The sequence below is a fragment of the Fringilla coelebs genome (assembly GCF_963513975.1).
Source record: "Fringilla coelebs genome assembly, chromosome: 2".
Classification (NCBI taxonomy): domain Eukaryota; kingdom Metazoa; phylum Chordata; class Aves; order Passeriformes; family Fringillidae; genus Fringilla; species Fringilla coelebs.
This window is the reverse complement of record NC_140029.1, coordinates 67,720,413-67,741,053: the sequence shown is the minus strand read 5'-3', so window position 1 is coordinate 67,741,053 and position 20,641 is coordinate 67,720,413. Positions and strand designations below refer to the sequence as shown.

The window sequence follows — 20,641 nt, the reverse complement described above, 5'->3', positions numbered from 1 at the left end:
ATATGGATCTGAGATTCACAGTTAGCTGGCTCTGCTATAATCCTGTAAAGAGTTTTACCATCTTTTACTTAGTAGGAATGCTGAGAATACATAGTAGCTTTCAGTTAAAACTAAAAACCAATACCAGGAATTATTTTTTAATAGAGTTTTTAAAGTTCAAAAATAAGTTTACTTTAACAAGTACATATACCTTTGTAAAAACCTTTGTAAGACATTGCTTCTGCAACCTTGTAGTTGCTGCCTCTCAGTGATGACATATTTAACTGCTTTAATTTATTATGCTTCTGTGTTCAGCCCTGCATTCTTGCACTTGCAAATCAAAACATCCAGGTCAAGGCTTCTTTTGTAACCACACAAGATTTTTAAATGAATGCTTGGATTTTCTCCCTTCCTTTTTTCAAAGTCTTTCTGTCAAGCGATTTTAGGACTAGCATGATTATTAATGGTTTTCTAGATGGAAAAACATGGTTTACTTAGTCTTTGAAGTTCTACCTTAGATGCATACAGGCACCTAAGTGAATCACAGTATGTCCCTTATTACCACATATTGGTACCATATTATTTAATTGATGATACACTTCTAAGAGGCTGTGGCCTCACTTTTGTGATAATCCTAATTTGGTAATGATCAAACAAACAGTTTTTCATCTTTTTCTTGAAGAAGCCACAATCAGTGAGAGATATGTAAGAGTGCATGAAGTAACTGGCAAGACACAATTGAAATAATACTGAGATATCCCAGATTGCACAGGATTGTGTCCAGACAGAGTTTGAATTTTTTCAGGACCAGAGAGTCCACAACCTCTCTGGGCACCCTGTTGCACTGCTGTGTCACCCACAAAGTGAAGACATTTTTCCTTATATTCAGCTGGAGCTTCCTGTGCTTCGCCTTGTGCCTACTGCCCCTTGTCTTGTTCCTGGGCACCATGGAAGGATCTGTCCCCATCTTCCTGACATCCACTAATGTTCATTCCTAATCCATATCTGAGGACAGTCCTACACTTACATCTTAAAAATAAAAATATGAATACTTAGCAGTAATAAAATACTGAAATATATCTTCCATCAGGGTAGATAAAAAAATAAGGCTAAATTTTGAAAACTGCAGTCTAGGCAACTTTGATCTTTCAGCTTATAATTGGCAAAAAACTTTTTACTTTAAAAATAACAAAGGGGTAGATATAATAAAAAGGGTTATTAAAGACATGAATATCCACTGTGAAACCTTGATCCAAGTTTTTTTATCTTTATCTCTAAAACAGAGGCCCCAATATTTATGATTTCCCTTGCCATGTACACATATTAAATAGTAGCTCAGGGTTAGTGATTTCCTTTCTTCACAGATGGTAGAACAATGGAGGCAAGTAAAGAGTTCAGATCTTTCCATCTTACAGTTGTAAGGTCTAGTAATCATTACTTTGATTTCTAATAATAATGAATTTTACTTCTAGCATGAAACACCAAATTAGGGTTGAATTTACTAGAGATTTCACAGCCTTAATATAAGAAACTTTGAAATTCTTTCCCTGATGCTGCAAGAAGGAAAATCCCAGATCATGTCCCTCTTCCACAGGAAAAGAAATGGTTTTTCCTGATCCTAAACAGACCTGTCAGATCATTGCATCCTAAAAGACATTTACTCTCTGCTGATAAGAAGAGCTGAGTAATTTTTAATATAATGGCCAACCCTAGATATGGGCTAAAGGGACAAGAAAGCAGCTGGTTCCATTATTGCTGCCCAAAACCACCTGAGCATTTTCAACACAGTGTTGTTTATGCAATTTTGTTATGCACCTCGTGTTATTTTGTGGTCTTTAGAAAAGTCTAAATTAATGTGGCTGCCTGACATCCTCAATCTCAATCCACTCTGAATCTGTTTTTTCCTTCTGTTTCTGATACTTTGAAAACATGGAAAAGTGAGCTACTTTTCCCAGTAATGTTTGAAGAAATATGTGAGAGATATTGATACTACTTTTCAATTTTAAAAGAATTTTAAATCTTCAATGATGACTTGTTAAGACTGAAATTGAAATACCTCTATTTAATATTTTTAATGGTATAAATAAGAGTTTAAGCAATTTTATAGATTTTTTTTAAATGACAGTGCAGTATTCATATTGAGACTGCTGTTTAAAATATACTCAAAATATATTCTTCAGTAAAAAACTTTTGCCTTCAATAATAAATGGAGAACTTTTTTCCATTTAATGTGATTCTGTGCTTTCACAATGCAGAAAATTTAGATTAAATTATTTTTTTATTTCAACTAATTGCAAAATTTAATTGCAGAAGTTTCATTGATTTTTTCCATTGTAAGTAAATCTGCTGAAATAGTTTATTTAAGTACATCAAATAAAAAGGTTGATTCTGATCTTTCCTATTTCAGATTATTGTGCCATGCAATGAAAGACCATATAGTGCGTGTTGCAAATGAAGCAGAATTTATTTTAAACCGACAAAGAGCTGAAGATGTCCACAAGCATGCTGAGTTTGAGGTAAGCCTGAGAGCTGGTGCATTGCTGGTTCTCTGTTTTCACTCAGTTGACACCTAGACTGTAACTCCCTGCAATAAAGATTTTATTTTTTTCTTCCAAGGAAGAAATCTACATTGAAAGCATTTCAAAACTGGTTTTTTAAAAGCTTTGGTAAATGTCAAGCACAAGGAATGGGTTTAATTTCTCATCTTGTCACTGAAATTCATAAAAGCATTTACAGCTTGAAGAAATGCCTTAATCAGAATGTCTAATCTGATATGGTGAACCCTTTGGTTCACAAAGAACTTTTTTGATTTATTGAAAATAGTACTGCAAATCACCTTATTAATTATTTTGTTGATTATTTACAACAGTATGTATGAATTCAATAAAAAAGCAAAGCAATTATAGACTTAAGGTATGTCATAAAAAATAAGAAATCTTTTGTTGAACAGTTTTAATATTTTAAGGTAATTTTCTTCAAACATTTTGAATTATGGAGCGCTTTAGAACACTTGCTTTTTGTATAGTGAAATACAATACTGCATATCTTTTTTGGTAGTTAAGAATCATTATCAACAGTAAGATTGAGTATTGGAAGATGTAACAAAGCAGCTGACTCCCATAACTCTTAAATGTCTATAATTCTTATTCTGAAAAGGAGTCAACACTTGGTTGCTTTTTCATCAATGAGTGGTGCAGTATAAAATTTAAATTATGTTGCTTGAAGGTGATCCAAACGTTAAATCCCCTGTTTATAAAATGTCTTCAGTTTAATAGGTTTCCAATTGTTTACACAGGATTAATTTTATTCCTATTAAAAAAAAAGTCGTACAAAAGCGATGGAGTAAATTTAATACTTCATTTTTGACATTATTTTATCAAATATGGTTTTGCATTTTTATAGTGTTTCGTACATTTAATCACTGTTTTTTATCGTTTCCAAACTTGCCTTGTGTTTGCATATATTTCTGTAGATGTAGGTATATATGTGCAGTTCTATATTTTCACATCTTTTACTGCTCAAATGACCTAGCATTAGGATTGAGATTGACAGACTTGGTATTGATGATAATAAATAGCTGTATCAATTTATTAATCTGTCTGAAAATGTCAACAAGCACCTGGTGGCAAGAAATAGGATGCAGGAATCTTAGTTTTGATGAGGTTTTTATCTCCTTGAAACAGCTCTCTTAAATGTACACTTTGATGTACTAGTTTTTGTGCTCCTTGACCTAGCTGAGAACTGTGAGACACAGAGATATCTGTTGTCATTTTGAATACACATAACCTTTACTTCATTTTGTCAGAGCAGACAGCAGACACTTGTCATATGGGATTGCAACAACTTTATTACCAAGCTTAGACTGGATATTTTGAACATAGATAAAATTGCATTTACAATTAAGTGTATGTCAGAGTGAAGTTTCATATTGCCTCAACAATAAATAACATTTGATATCTATCAGAGCATCATGCAGTAACCTAAGATGACAATGGAAGATTGAGTTATCTGCTCTTTGAAGAATACATTGAGGTATAAGATCTGTCAGAACTCCAGACAGAATGAGAATATTCAATTAACTTCCAGCTTCTGTTAGCAAATAGGATTTAGAATATTAACTAAATTCCCTAAAGGAGTAGCCTCAAGTCTGTCTTATTGTCTGGTAAAGAAACCAACATGTTTCTCATATATGAAAATTCTCATTGTATTTGTTGTAGGAAAAGACTGAGGTACACATTTTAGGCGAGTAAGTTTAAATCTGCAAATCATAAAAGGAAATTGTAAAATGTAGACTGTTTTAATGTGAAATTCACAAGTACTTAAATAAGGTGATGGTTAAAGTCTGAAAGAATCCTTTATATGCTGTCTTTAATGATGGTGGGAATATAACTGAATATTTTATTATTCATCCTACTTGAAAGTAGGACAAAGAGATTTCTGGTAGTTTTCTGCTGCATGATTGTATATCTGTCATTTTGTTTTAATAAACTGTATAGGTGTACCTTCTGGGGTTTAGTACATGTTAATCAGTGCTCTCATCTAGAGAAGTGCATGACTATTTTATTTTATTTCTGTCCTTTAAACTTTAATTGAATCATTATGGGTGAAATTATTTGTTCCAAGCTGCAGCAAGTTACTGTGTCTCCCACACAGACCACGGACCAGCATCTAAATTTTATTCTGTGGCTCCAGTTGTAGTCACAGACAGGAAAATTCCTCCCAGAATGGGTATTTCACAGTTAACTTTCATTTTGTTAACCTTTGTAATTGTTCAGGAAGAAAAATGAAAATTTAATTTTACTGTCCAATGAGCTGGTGAAATATTAACCTCATTACTAAGGCAGATCATTGTACTAATTGGTGCCTCCCTGTACAAGAAGATAAATTGGAAAATGAATTAACCCTTTATGAATTAGTGTAACCATTGTTCTTTCCCAGAGAGATTACTTGAAATTATGTCCGTAAACACAATAGAAAGACCACTGTTAGAATCATACTGAATGCTAATGTGGTCTGTACTAAAAAGGTAGTGTGCAGAAATATTAAGAAAAAAATATAAAGTATGAGGTTAACTTAATTTTAATTGCTCTTTTGAATACTAGAAAATTGTTTTCTATTGAGCACTATTACAGCATCGACTGTTGGCTAAATGTTCTGAAATGGTGCACAAAAAAATGTAAGTGCAAAAAAATGTGCCATAAAAGGTATTTTTTAAAATTAGCTATTCTTAGAGTATTCTAGCCTTTGCAATTTATGCTGAGAAAATTATACTTTTAGTGGATTTATTTTGATTACTCTGGCTGTGTTCCCTTTCTTTAGACATTTTGAAAGAATTTTTACGAGGACCAGAAATTGAGTTCAAACTTAGGATGATTTTGAGAAAAGAAATGGAAAAAGATTGTCCTTATACGTAAAGAAACGATTTATCAAACCAAAAATACGCTATAGAATTCTAACAATTTAGAAAGAAATTCACGTGAAAGTCAAGAACCACAGCATTTATTTTAGAGGCAGTTTTCTCTCAGGGGACACATGATGGAAATATTAGATTTTTTTCAGTTTAAAAGATTAGTGATATTTTTATCCATTAAGGTTTTAAGAATCGGTAGTATGTTATCAAAATTTTGCATGCTGTGGTATGAGATAGAAAATATACTCTTTTTTTTAGTTTAGCATCTGCAGCAATAAAAAAATCAATATTTAAAAAATTTTAGGTGGTAATATAATTTAAAAATCAAAACTAGTGCATAATTTTTTCTTGTATATTATACTATGTATGTTAGAGGTGTATTTTATACCTAAGAACACATGAAACATTTACAAAAGAAAGGCTAACTTTTTAAGGCATCTCCATGGCCACTTATATACACACACCCACATGTATGGCTTAATGTTTTTAATTCAAATTCTGTTGTCTTTGCCCTTGGTATTTCAGTTTTTACATGTTCTAACAGAGTGCTTGTTCATGGTTAATATATGACAGGACATTTCAATTGAATGGTGTCATGATCAAGAAATATTACTGCAGAAAAATTCAGTGTCCTCACCTAGACTCTCCTAAACCAGACACTGTTTGATCACTTCCCCACCTCTTCCATGGTGGTGTGGAGAACTGGAGGCCCAGGAGGTGAAAATCCCAAGCTGAAATAAGAACAATTTACTGGAAACAGCAATGAGATAAGAAAGAGAACAGTAACAGCAAAAATAATGATAACAAAAGGTATAAGACAATGAAATGGTTTGCACAGTAAGTAAACCAATACTGGACATTTTAGCCTGCCACACTTTCTCTCACACCAGAGAGAGAGAGTCTCCATTACTCCTGCCCCTGGCAAGTGACATGAGATGGTATCAAATAACACTAGGGTTTGGACAGGCTTGCCTCCCTGCTACTGTCCTTGATGAAACTAGGACAAATGGCATGTCCTATACTTCTAAAAAACACTTTAATGAGTTCAGTTCATAATCAGAGAGTGAAATAAATAATAATTTTAGGGTGATCACAAGTAGCCAATCTTTAACAAAGCGGATGTTCTTTCATTCCCAGTCGCAGTGTGCGCAGTATGCTGCTGACCGGAGAGAGGAGGAGAAGATGTGTGATCACCTCATCAGTGCTGCTAAGCATCGAGACCATGTCACAGCCAACCAGCTGAAACAGAAGATACTCAACATACTAACAAATAAACATGGTGCCTGGGGAGCTGTTTCTCACAGGTAAGCTGCAGACATAGAAAGCGTGCGGCTTTAGATGTCACTTGCAAAGTTTGAGAGAAGCAGGTATTGTATAACTGAAATATGATTTTATGAGGGGTTTAAATGCACTTAAATGTTGCATATACAAAGCTGAACAAAGTGCAGCTCAATTAAGCCAGTATTCCAGTTTAAAAATTAATTTTAAAATATCTAAAAATATATTATTTCTTCTCTATGTAACTGATACAGTATTTGAGGTTTTATTCTGAGCTGAATACTGTGTTGAGTGTTGAGTACTGGTTTTAAAGGTTCATTCTATTCAAGATAGCTGTGAAATTAAATGTTTTCTTACATCATGCCAAGGAGAAGAGCCTTGCTTCTCAGAATCACAAAAATAGCCAGTGGCTAAAGTGCTGACCCTCATGTGGAAGATTTGAGCTGAAATTGCTCCTTTCCTTCATTCAGAGCAAGGTCTTGAACCTGGGTCTGTCATGTGAGTGCCCCGTCTGTGAAAGTAGAGTCTGCCAAGTCTCTTTCTTGTTTGTGCATTCTAGCCACAAATTATTTATTCAGAGTGAAACAACTCAAAAGAAATCAAGGAAGTCCTGCTCCCAGATAACCAAATTTTACAGCTTGATTTTCGGTTTAAATTCCTGTTTATCTGCTCTGAATCATGCAGTGAAGAACATAAAGATCCATATTAGTTCTGATAAACCTTTTCAGGAAAAACATAGTTGAGATGGATAACACAAATACTATTTTCTAGATAGATATTCTTTGACAAAACATATTTGCGTTTATGTTGACTACATAGTTAGGGTTTAAGCCTGTTAGAAAAGTTTTCAAGTAATAAATTTGACATGTCAGCAATAAGGTTTAATAAATAGCACATATACTGTTCATTCTTTTTATAATTCTATCTAGTTGGTTCTTGCAGTTATATCATGTTTAAAACAAAAATGAATTTTTTAATGTTCATTATCCCTGTTTCTTCTAAAGAAATTTCTCTCTCCTGGATGATGATAGAAATGTATTTCTTTTTTAAGATGGTAGAAATTGTGGAAATTCAGTCTTACAGAAACTCTGACATCAGAGACATTCTGGGGGAAATTAAAGAAATGACAAGTAGAAAATTGTCATATGGTTAATTCAAGACAAGGCTTAGTCCATAAGGGATGCTCATGTTATCTCTAGTTGAGGCTTAAAGCTTTGTGTCTGGAGACTTGAACATGCTGAAAATAAATGCGATTTTCACTCCTTTTAATGTCTTTGAATAATTAATAGTAATTTTTGAATAATGTTGATCAACTTTGCGAAAGGCTGCAGACACTTTGCTGACTTAAATATGTTCCTGGTGACTTCCTTTTCTAGGAAACTATGTTTTCTTAGGGCCAAATAACTTTTATCTCCTGGATTATTTATAGCTTCCTAAATAGCAGCAGTCCATTGCTGCAGCTCTTTCTTCTCTTGAGTCCATGATAGTTTCTGATGGGCCATAACGTAGCTTGTCACCTGTGACAAACCTATGAAATTTCTTACACTAAACAAAATAAATTTTTGTTTTATCCCTGTAATGCAATTTGTCCAGTATTGTCTGCTTCTCAGTTACTGGCAGAGCTGCTTTCCATTTTTGGTGCATGCAGTGCTAGATGCAGTGTTTGGCTTGGTTGTGTTTCAGCCACTGGCAGTAGCTTAACCTGGAGAAGGGGCACAGTGCAAGGTCTCCAAGGGGGGTTCCCCATTTGTGGGAGCCAGCTGGGAAATGGCCTTGCACTGCAGGTTTGGCTGTGTGTACTGTGTGTAGCCCCCTTGTGATCCACAAGTACACAAGTGCACTTTCTGTCGTGGGACTAGTGAAAGGGGAGGGCTGAGATGGCAGCAGGGAGAGGGCGATGCCCAGTGGAAGAACCTCTGAGCCTTCTTAGGAACCAGTGTCACCCAGTGGGCAGGTCTGAAAGGCTTCAAGGGCAGAAAATGGAGAGGGGTCTCATAAAGCTCCTCAGCCACAGAATGCAAAAACTGTTGTTAATTAGATACTCCAATGCTTTTTACATGATGGAGGTCGAGATGGCTTCCAGAACCATACACACCTTTCATCTTGGCTGGCACAAAGCACAACAGGACTCGTCTCTATTTTTAGTTCCTGACAAGGAGCTAACAGCATTAGCAGTCTCTTCATAAACTCATGTTTCTCTGTGCCTTGAGAGATATAGCCTGACTGCAATACAGTTACTTTAAAAATACACAAAAACTACATTATCACACTAGACCTCTGCACTTCTGTTGTGATTTTAAAATTTCCATTGGGAAAAGTGTTCCTAGTTCTGAAGACACGCTTCTGGTCTCCTGTTTAACTTGAGCACTTGAGACCCTTCACTGAAATGGTGAATTTCGGGAGATCCTTCTCTGTCCCAGGTGGGGCAGGGTAAGAAACAGGCCATTGCTTCTGCACAATAAATACTTGGGTAATAGCAATGCCTTTTGGCATCCAAAATGGATAAGATAGGAAAATATTTGTGCAAACATGAGTGTGATTCTTCAAAGCTTCGGTTCTCTATCTGCCCAGTGCCAGCTACCAATGCAGCATAAAATACGAATATGTATAGAATCATAGGATCATTTCAATTGTAAAGAACCTCTAAGATCATTGGATTCAACCATTAACCTAACACTGCCAAATCCTCCAAAATGAAGTCCCTAAATGCCATATCCACATGTCTTTTAAACAGCCCCAGGGACGGTAAACGAACCACCTCCCAGGAAATTTGTTCCAATGTTTCACAACCCTTTAAGTAATTAAATTTTTCCCAGTATACAATCTAAACCTCTCCTGGCCTAACTTGAGGCCTTGTCCTCTTGTCTTATCTTCCCTGTATATTTTTGTTTATCTCTTCACAAGATAAACAATTTTCAAGTTCTTTAACATAAATGCTCACATTACAAAATATTATGGTTTCATTTCATCAGCTATGACTCAACTGTAGAGAAAACTTTTCCTTGTGTTTGCAATTCAGCACAATTGAACACAGCTTGTAAGCCTCCCCAGGTTTTGTGTCTTTGTGCATTGTCTTTGCAGAAAGCAACAACCAGCATTTACTGTTTAATCTGTAGGTGCCACAAAACTTACTCTTTGCTCATTAAGAAATGAAGAGTTTATTAAGAACCACAGAAGGTTAGTACTGAGAGGAAAAGCAAGTGGTCTGATGTTTTGATGTATTCTACATTCTGTGGTATTTGTAAATTATGAATTTTAAATATATTATCATAAAGTCTTATCAAAATGTCTGAAGGAACAAAAATTAAGTTGAATGGTATGAGCCAACAAAATACCATATGAGACTTTGAATTCTAAGTTATAGTTATATATAGATAACTTAACTAAAAATATCATAAATTAATAGGTGATCTACATTTCAATTAGCTTCCTAATTAGCTATTAATTTATGAAGGTGAAATTAATTATAAGCTAGTACTCCACAACTTGAATAATGCCTACAAACACAATAATTTGTATAACAAATTCCTGTCTGTATGTTAATCAATCAGTAGTTTGAATGGTCCGAGAATCTCTTTACTCTTTCATCTTCTTCTGACTAAAAATGGCAAATAACAGTTTGAGAAAGACCTTTCATTTTTTTTGCTTGTGAGTGTTAGCTTCTTTCCTCCTTCACAAATGTTTTGCCTTTGTATCTTAAAGTGAAACCCAAAGTTCTTTTTCTCAGTTTCTGCAAAGTGTGAGCATCAAATCCTCTACAACAAATGGAAATTTACAGAATCATCTCATTTTCATCTACATATCTCAGATCAAGCATAATAGATTTCAAAATAAATCTAAATTAGTTTGGTATAAATCCTGCTTGTGCCCTTCAACAAGACTAATTCCATTTCCTGCATTTGGGCAGTTTGATACTTTTAGGTGTCTTTGTTATAGCTTACCCTAAACATACTTGTTTTTTTCCCCTTTTTAAATTTCAACATTATATCAAAATTAAAATTCTGCACGTTTTTCCCACTCAGATGAGAAATTGATGAGCTAGTTATTTCTTTGATGCATTGTCACTTGTTCAGAGGGAATCTGCAACATCAGGAAGAATCAGACAGGGTGTTTCATAGCTTAGCATTCCAAGCTTCTTTAAGCCAGCACTTACCCTCAGCTTTTTTCAGGGTTATAGTTTTCATGTCACAACATATGCTTCCTTCTGCCTTCTCTGTCAGCTTCATATGGTGCTTCTCTTCCTCTCCATCTGTGTATCTCCCCATACACATATTAAAAAAAAAAAAAGTTTTGTAAAACTTGTCTGTACACACAGTTCAAATTTCTCATCAACCATATGAATGCCTGTGTTTTGGCCCATAAGCTGTTACTGTCTTACTTCAGCTTCCTGGTTTTATCAAATACCTCAACTTTTCAGAAACTTTTATTCAAGAATACCGAATATAAATATTTCTACCTTCCAGTTTGTATAAATTTAAAGCAATTTAGAGCAATAAAAGGAGTTCAGAATTCCAATTAGCCTACAAAATCTAAATATGAAATACTTGTCATAGATATTTTCATATGATCAGTTTTGGTATTCACAGGAGGACTACTATAATGAGAAAAATGACATTTAAAAATGAGACTTGGTTCTCTTGCTTTCTGTGATTTAATGAAGGAGGTTCCACCTACATTAAAGCAGCTGTACCAAATAGCAAGTATACAAGGGCTTTTTCTGCTCAAATCCATCTTTGGTTAAACTAGACACCCATAACAAATTAATCATTCATGGTGGAGGGCAGAGCTGTCAAACTCATTCTGTGGTGAAGACCAAATTCGTCTGGGGAGACAGGCTGGAAATAAAAAGTTTCTTGCCAGTCAGCTAGTTTTGTCTCTCTCTGCAGCGGGAGCTTCTGAAGAGATTGGGTTCTGCTGGGGGCCAGAGGGATGAGAACGGAAAGAGAACTCCCTTTCCCAAGCCTATGGGGGTTGGCAGTTAAATAAGTCGATTCTGGAAAAACACTGTTTCTAAACCAAATGTTTCCAGTTTACAGCAAGGGAGACCAGATCACAGGAATTTAGAACGTTGTTTCCCTTACAGCCATTCTTTGGCATTCTCTGACTCCATCTCTATACTACGCTGTCTTAAGAAATGCAGGGAGGCACAGAACCTATTCTAACCCCCGCTGAAAATCTGATTAATCTGGTTTAGCTATTCATTCATTTCTGGCTCATTTTTAACTGCTAGGCTTAAATTAAAAAGGAGGCTTTAGCAGTGGAAAAGATGTAGGACCAGATCCTGTCTACTGGATCCAGAAGCGTGTTTGACCTGTCCTGTTTTAAAAAGTCTCTTAAGGTTTTGCATTTTTCCACATACTCCGTAAAAACTTTGAATTTTTTTATTTCTCGAATTGGTGGCATTTTAATTTTTTCTTTTTGGCAGAATATATTCTTCAAAATTGGTCTGATTGAACTGCAAACTTTTTAGCTTTTTCTTCAGCTATCCCGTTACAAGTTCCAAATATTTAGTTCTGAGATGACTTCATCAGAACAAAACATTAAGGAAATGCTTTTCTACCTTTGGTTGTTTTTCATTTACTGCAGTATTTGAGAAACCTTGAGATCCGCAAATGTGTCAGCAACATATTTTCAGTCCACTATTAGTTATCCATTTATAGCAGGATTTAAACATGATTTTTTTAATCCTATCACTCTTTTGTAGGACTTCACGTTTCAACCCATTTTTTAACTTTCTTACTTTGCTTTCTACTGCATGGCCACACTGCCCATTGCATACCCTCTTTCTTCCTCCCTCCCTGACTGCTTACCACTGTGGTGGAAGGCAGGGACTATTTCAAGGAGCTCTTGCTAATGGAGCTGAGAATTTTGACAAGCATGGTGGAAAAAGGGGAATGTAAGGATTCTAAATCGTTTTCTAATAATAGGTGCAGGGTGAGATTTACACTGTAGAGATACCTGCCAAGAAAGGAGCATTGCATTACCAGAGATGGGCTGTACAAGCAACTGATCAGCTTGTGTGTGTGGGATATATTCAGTTCTGTGTTTGTGCAAGGTTGCTCTGTTGTTTTGAACTGTGGCACTGTTCTATGGATTTGTCCCCACAGCTGGAAGAAACCTCGTAAGAAAATATTTTTCTAGAAAGAGGTAGTGTTTTCAAATGTTGAGAAACAAGTGGTGCTCAAGAAAGGCTTTTTCAACTCTACAGAATGACTTGTTTTTCTCTAGGAAGTACAGTACATTTAATTTCATTATCAAGAAGTCTTCTGCACTTTCACCTTATGACTTCTGCATTAAGAGGATTTTTTTCCGACTTTTTTCTGCCTAAATTTGGAGTTCCCCTATTAAAAAAAAAAAAAAAAAGAAAGCTTTGTAAATTTTTTTTTTTATTTAAGACTTTGGGAAAACAGATCTTTAGATGTCAATATCTTCTTTAACTGGAACAGTAATCAGAATACAAATCCAAATTTCATACAGTCAATTTGCCATTTATATATTTATTGTAGGACTATACGTATACCAGGAGGAAGGCCACCATTAGCAGGCTGAGGGAGACTTCTGCTCCTCCTTAAGTCTGGCCAGGGATTTAGCAGGTGCATGCACATGCAGCCACTCAGCTTCCAGGGAGCCAGTCACAAGAACAGCCATAAAGGCTCAGACCTGTGGTCCATCCAGCCCTGTAACCTTCAGCTATACGTGAACAATTAAGAAACAGCAAGATAGGACAAGCAGACATGATGAATCCATCTAATACTCAGCCTTCTTGAATTTTCAACTTAGGATTTCCTGAGGAATCTCAGATTCAGTCAGTCTTAATTGTCAATTTTCCTTGTCTTGGTAGGACTTCAAAGTACCTTCTGCCTTCATGTTTTCCTCCTAGCTCCTGCAGCAGAAACAAACTCTGCAGAAACAAACTCTGCAGTGGTTATCAGCAGACTGGACTAACAGTTGCTGATATTGGACAATGTTCCTAGCGCCTGGTTTCCTTCTTTTCCTGCCTCCAATTGAGAAAGAAGTAGAAACTCAGTAGAAGACATGAGGGAAGAACTTCTCATTGCTAGATACCACTTTTCTCACTTTTCCTCGCATGTCTACCTGTATTACCTGGGCAATACAGCAGTGGATTTCCTATCTTCCCCATATAAAAGAATAGAAAGCAAAGAATAAAAAAGAACAATTGCCATAGAGCTGAAGATTTTGAATAAGAAAATTTTATGCTCCTAAGTAGGCCCTGTTTTCTCAGAAATGAAAATTCTTTGACATATTCTTTATTTTCTGACATAAAATGGGTAAGACCCTATTTTTAAGTCTTTTTCAAGTACCATTACAATCCAGGGTTCTTTCCCATGTGATACTTCAAATATATCACAGAAGATGAATGCCATGCTGTAGATATTTTTTTCCCAAACAGAAAAATCTGTTATGTTTTGGTTGACTTCTCCACCATTTCTTCTTGTAGACATTAGAAGTCAAAAGTTTAACCAGTGATGAAAACCCAGTGGAACAATTTTGAGTCTCTTTGTCTCAAAAGCTTAATGTCATGTACTTTTTTATTTGAAAGGTATTTATTTCCAATGATACTATTGTCAAAAAAATTCAGAAATTTTGAAGAAAGTTTGGAAAGGAACTGAAGATTAAATAATCTTCAGGCACTGAGGAAGGTGTAGCATGGTACATCCCAATCACATCCTTTACATCCCATTTTCTTTGTAGGACATGAAGTGCAATTCTGCAAACCTCAGAAAATGTGTTCCATGTCTTTGAGAGATTTATAGTTGAATTTGTATGTACATTATTAGATCCTTTACTTTGCTTAAAATTAGAATAATTATATGTGGTTTTAAACCTAGCTCTTGTCTTCTTAGTTACTATTTCCTCATGGAAATGTGTAATCAGCTAATATATGTAATATACTGATCTCTTTCTCTTTTCTACTCTGGTTTCAGGTTTATTTTTCTCCTCTTTTTCCACAGTAGGGAAAAAAAATTCAACCCTCCTGATGGTTTTTGGATTTTTTTTTTTGCCCCACTTTTACTACTCTCTGGTACAACACCTTCCTCATTCAAAATATTTTAGAGCTTTCCTAAGCCAATTCTTGGAGAGCCCTATCTTGTAGAACTGCTACAGGGGAGCAATAGGCAAGTGCATATAGAACTGCTGCTCCCAAGTGCCATGTAAAAAGGAAGTCCTGTCTTCAGGAGTACAGGAGGAGCATGGTAACTTGGAGACAGAGGCCAGAACCAGAGTCTTGTCCCTTCCCTCTTACCTTAGTATAGTTTAGCAGGTTTCCTTGGGTTTGGTGTTTCTGTATGCATTTTGTTAGCCCAGTCTGTATATTCACAAACACTAAGCTGTGATGATCATCCTTAGACAACTCACATTTCTGATTTCTGAAAAATATTCCCAGCATATGTCTCTCTTTCAGTTGATCACTTTTGGTTGGGTTTTTTTTGTGGATTTTTTTGGTTGGTTGGTTGATTGGTTTGGGTGTCAGAAACACGTCAGTCATAGTTGTTACATGACTTGAAGGAGGTTGCTATACTTGTTTATACTGCATTCCTTGTTGATAAAACAGATATGGTAATGCACAGTTTAATTCTAAAGACCAATTGCATCATTCAGTTTGATATTGAAAGTACTGTGTAAGCTTGGTTTTATTATCTGGTTTTACATAGCTTATGTAGATTTGGTGCATTTGTCATTATGTATTTGCTTTTTCTTTAAGACTGTATTTTTACATAACCTGTAAGCTCTGGTTTTTTCAGCAGTAATGTCTGTTCACACAGGGTTTTGATGTATATTGTAGATCTGTTTCTTGTACACTTACAGATATAATATATCTGAAGGTGACAGATTGCAAGCTTCTCCCAGTATTTGGGCTCCCCAGTATATTGGTAACTGTTGTCAATAATATGGACTGTTGGTTAGGTTGTAAAGCTCCATTGCTCGGGAGTGTTATATTTTGAAGTCATCTGTCATGGATGTGTTGTAGAGATAGGGGACTATTTATGTTTATGGCATTTTAAGTAACTCAGTAAGACCTTTTAAAATATACAGAAAAGGCTTGTTTACTGTCATCACTGCTCACTTAATCCTGTGACCTTGACATGATCGTACGCCATAAAGCTCCCTGCAGGTAGTTCAATAAAACAGATGAAGATGAATAAAACAGAGTCCAATGATTGTTTCAGCTTCAATAATATACTGTCCTATGCCATAAGTATTTCTTAAACATTCAATAGTACTGAACCATTTTAAAACCCAATAAAGTAGCAGATCATCCAATTGTCTAGATTATTACAAAATCCACCAAAAGATTCATAAACCACGTAGATTCTGTGTTTAATTTGAGAATGCTAACCGTTGTTTTGAAAAATGGTCTGTATACCCAATGCCAAAACATTAGCATATAACTTATTTGTTAAAATTAAAGTGTCCCAATTTTATAGATTCCCATTGTTGGGTTTTTTTTTTTACTTTTCTCCTAATATCAAATTATATTTATTGAGTGGGGATGCTTTTGGTTTTGTTACAGTCACAATCTGAATCTAGGAAACATTCATGCGAAATAGATTTCTTTAGATGATTTACTAGAGGCTATGTTTGCACTTATGGTAGGAAGCAATAAAAATGTACATAAAGAGGAAGTTAAATTTGATGTCTCTTAGGCTCAATTTATAAAAACTACTGAAGCCTTTGGGATACTTTGCCATAAGAGTGCAATAATTTCTATGCATAATATATCTTGTGCTATGAGAAAACATGGAGGAAAGTAAAGTATGATATATTTGACTCACGGAGAGTGGAATGTTGTTTTGGTATTAAAGAGTGTTCACTTTCATTTCTTTAATATCTAGACATTAAAGTTTCCAATTTCTGTTACGTAACAATGCATTATTTTTAAACACATAATAATCTTTTACACTGAATAATGCCCTAACCTCTTTTACAGTCTTGAATAAAATGTGAAGTTTTCAAAGCTGATGACAGCTTAATAGTAGAGGAAATTTATTTAGTGAACTTCAGACAGTATTTTCAGACGTAGAGTTTCATACTGAACTGCTGAGCTAAAAATTATGAAAATTGAGTGAAACCTGTCGAAAAAGAAGAGCAGCCAGAAGCAAGTTTTAATATGTATCTCCTAAACTAAAATAGACTCTACTATCCTTTATTATTTAATCTAAATTAAGAAATACTGAGAAGAATGAGACAAAATAAAAAGCTACCAGACATTTTTTTGGCCAAAAGCCGGACAAGTTTAAATAAGGGAAAAAAGCTCCTATTAATATAGTCATTTCATGTGAGATCATCATGATGAGTTGGTAAAAATCTCAGTTAGTATACTTTTAGAGCACCCAGATAGACAAACTGTTTAATCATTCCCCCAGTATGCACTACCTTTCATTTCTAACAGTCTTGGAATTAAAATCTTGAAAAAACCCAATTGGAAATTTGTGTGGAATAGCCAATTTATCTGGAAATGTTCTCAAGGAAAAGCATATGGTCTGTTACATTTTTAACAAAGAAGGTGTTATAAAGTTTTAAAGCCTGATTAAATAAAACAAAAATATTAAAATTAGTATAAAAGATAGATTGGAATTTATGAAAAATTCAGTAGTGTTAGAGAAATATTAAAAGCTCTTCTAAAAAAAGGAATTTTTTTTAACATAGAAATTATGTTTTTCTTTAGAGAAAATCATCCTTTAGCTTATCAGTATGCTGAGGCTTAGTTTTTGACTGGGTTTTTTGGCATATGATACTGTTTATGTTGTTCTTGCTTGGTGAGGAATATATTATCTTCTCTAGAAAGAAGCAGACATGTTACTTCTGAAACACGCGCCATAAAAAAATTTATGTACCTGGCCTCCACTGGGTATTCACTCATGCTCCTTTCTGAGTGGTGATTCAGTGTAAGCCATGCGCATTAATTTTTTAGTACGTTCATTGCACAATCTAAATCTACTGGTCTGTGTTGGGTTTTATCTATGGTACTCCCTGTATCATTTGATAACCTTTTTCTAAGCTGTGAAAGTGAGTGATTGCCAACTCAGCAGGGTCTTTCAAAAGATTCTGCTGGACACCACTAAATTTTAAACAGGGACCTTTTCTTAGGAATGCCCTATTTTGAAAGTACACTTTTATTTCAGTCACACTGGCAAATTTCTAAAGGTGGCACTCTCAATACAATGTTTATTTAGAGGATTCCCCTTCTTTAAAAGTAATCAGCAAATTATAAATTTGAGTACGCTAAAATTAAAAAAAATGTACTTCTAGAAACTTGTTCTCTATTAGGATTACGAAAATATATTTACCTTTACTCTTTTCTTTTTGGTAAATTTAACTTTTCAGAATCCTCACAGTAAAGTTTTAATGCTACTGTTTTCTAAAAGACATAAAATCTGTAGGCAAAATCTCAGCTGTAAAAATTAAAAGGCCACAATGGACATTCCATAACAAGTAAACATCTATAGACCTCTGTGTCATTCATGGTTTCAAAAACCATTAAAAGATGTTAAATCACAGGCAAGTTTTGAGGTATCTCTTAGTAAATATTTGAGTTTCCTGGGCCAGTGACATCTTAGGTTCTCCATTGGCTCCAATAGTCGGAAATTTTTATTGGCTTATCCCTATGTTCATCCATTCATTAACAATTGTAAAGGCAGGATACATACCTGCTGCTGGTACTCTTTCAACCCTGTTAGAAATTCATGGTTAATATCATCACCAGCATTAGAGAAGCATAAAGATAGGTCAGGGAATGATATAATTGGTGTACATAAAACCCATGATTATATCCGCTCCAGAAATTGCAGGCACTTGCACAACAGATGAAGTAAGGTAGGGAAAGAAAGGTTTTCATACTACCTAACAAGTACTGTCTGACTGAGAAATAGCTTTAGGTGTGACTGAAGAGTCACTTTGTAGGTCCTCTGGGTTTTGATCTGACAGAAAATAGGAAAGCTCTGTAAGCAAAGGTCCTTCCTCCCCAACTTTTATTATCGTGTCTGCAATCAATAGTGAAACACTAAAGTATTAGCCAAGCATTTGTATTACCTTTTGAGCTAAATTTCAATATAGTATGACATTTTTCACTATTTTGAGAACAGAAAAGAAAGGGATGAATCTTCTCACTTTCCGTAGCGGTGTTCACCACTAATCACTTTGTTCTCCATCTGATGGCAGAAAAAGGCAATCTGCAACAAAATCCAAAAAAATTTTACTAATCCAGCATCAATGGAGACACATTAAATTTTTAATTCCTTTATGAGCTGGAAGAATTTTTGGGAATTCCAGGAAGGACTAGTTGCCTTAATAGAAAATCTAGATTCTTCTATATTTTCACATTTTACATTTGAATCAGGATAAGAAGAGCCTTTGGGGTCTTTGTCTGAAGGAGGGAAAAATCAATGGTATATTCCAAGGTTTTCTCTGTGTTTACATAACAACTTACTTTCTTTTTCTTTTTAAACCATTCAGTAATAATGAAAGGGGAACATGGTTTATGATATTTATTGTCGTGAGGTCTGTGGACTCTTCCTCAGTTTTTTGCCTTATTATAATTGTCTGTGCAACTCAATTTTGAGCTCATTAAGTGTCTCTATTTAGATACCTAGGTGTTTCTTGCCTTCAAAAAATTTCCTGTAGGTTTGAGTCACTGAAAAGTTTTCAAATTATGCTTTACTGAGTGCATGAATAGTTTGTGCTCTCTAATATATGGGAAAAAAATGGGGATGTAAAATGTCCATTTTATCTTGTTGTTTCATGTATTGAAATCAAGACTTGAGAGGTAGAAATACTGCAAAAATCTGTTTCATTGTGTACTGCATTAACTGACTGTGCATGCATTTGTCCCATAGTATGAATTCAGTTACAGAGTATATTCTTTGAGATTTTCTTCTGCACTGCTGCTTAATTATTTTTAGTTTTGTGGTGTACTTATTTGTCTGCATTTTCAGTCTTCAAAATTTTATGCTTGGGCATATTTCTTAAGCATTCCTGGATAATGCAGGAATATTTTGCATCTGATCTTGAGGGTGGGTGAGAGTTGCTTATCTGTGGGTCAGGAAAGCAATAAGAGTGAAAAAAATGATCTGTTATTTCCATGATCTAAATGTTCTGCAGCAGTAGCAGCAGCTGAGCAGCTCACTGTTATTCAATGCTACATTAACTTTTCCATTAATTCTGGTGCTGTAAAACATGAAGCCCTTAAGCATTGCAAAGTTGCTGCCTGATTTTTGTTCCTTTACATGGCTGCTGTATATTTGCATGCTACAGCCATTATATGGATAATCACCATCATTACTTTTTAGAAGGTCATTTTCTTATCGTACTGAATACTGTTAGATACAGAAAAGCCTTAATAAAAGAAAGGTACTTTAACCACATTCACTATAAATGCTGTATTTTTTTACTTATTTATTGCTATTATTAGATGATGGCAGCTCAAGTGTCAAGAAAATATTTTACCTCTGTGGTTTTAATTTGTTTATCCATTAAAAAAAAAACAAACCTCAAAATAAACCCCCTCAAATTAAAAAAAAAAAAAAAAAAAAAAAATCAAACAAACAAAAAAAAAAGCAAACCAAAGAAACCAAAGAAACCCCAAACCCAGAGACCAAGAAATCTTTACTTTTTCTCTAAAAACGAAATTTTTAAAACTGTCCTTCCCTCTTAGGAGAGAAATTATTAAATACTATTTTGAATGAAGATACATTTTTGTTGTCATAAACATAATTCTATTTTGAAAATGCTGAATTTAAAAATCACTGAATAACATCTGTAGATTGGAATTATAGTTATTCATATTTCTTGTGACATTTTAAGTATTTGTTGAAAATATACACATTCGTGGGAATAGTGGATTTACTGAGTGTCAAAAACAAACCGGAGCATGGTACTTGCAACCAAGACATACCAACCATTCCACCTATTCTCCCCTCCAGAATTCACAGAACAGTTCATATGGGAGAGCAA

At 34.7% G+C, this 20,641-nt stretch overlaps 1 protein-coding gene across 1 annotated transcript in view; it reads left to right on the top strand.

The window, feature by feature from the left end:
- The window catches only part of NBEA (neurobeachin), a gene marked incomplete at its 5' end in the record, with an annotated part of 454,102 nt that overhangs the window by 229,856 nt on the left and 203,605 nt on the right, over positions 1 to 20,641 (top strand). Inside the window, 2 exons of the mRNA XM_084201080.1 lie at positions 2,387 to 2,495; positions 6,527 to 6,693. Coding sequence (XP_084057206.1) covers positions 2,387 to 2,495; positions 6,527 to 6,693 — 276 coding nt within the window. The remainder of the gene's footprint in view (positions 1 to 2,386; positions 2,496 to 6,526; positions 6,694 to 20,641) is intronic.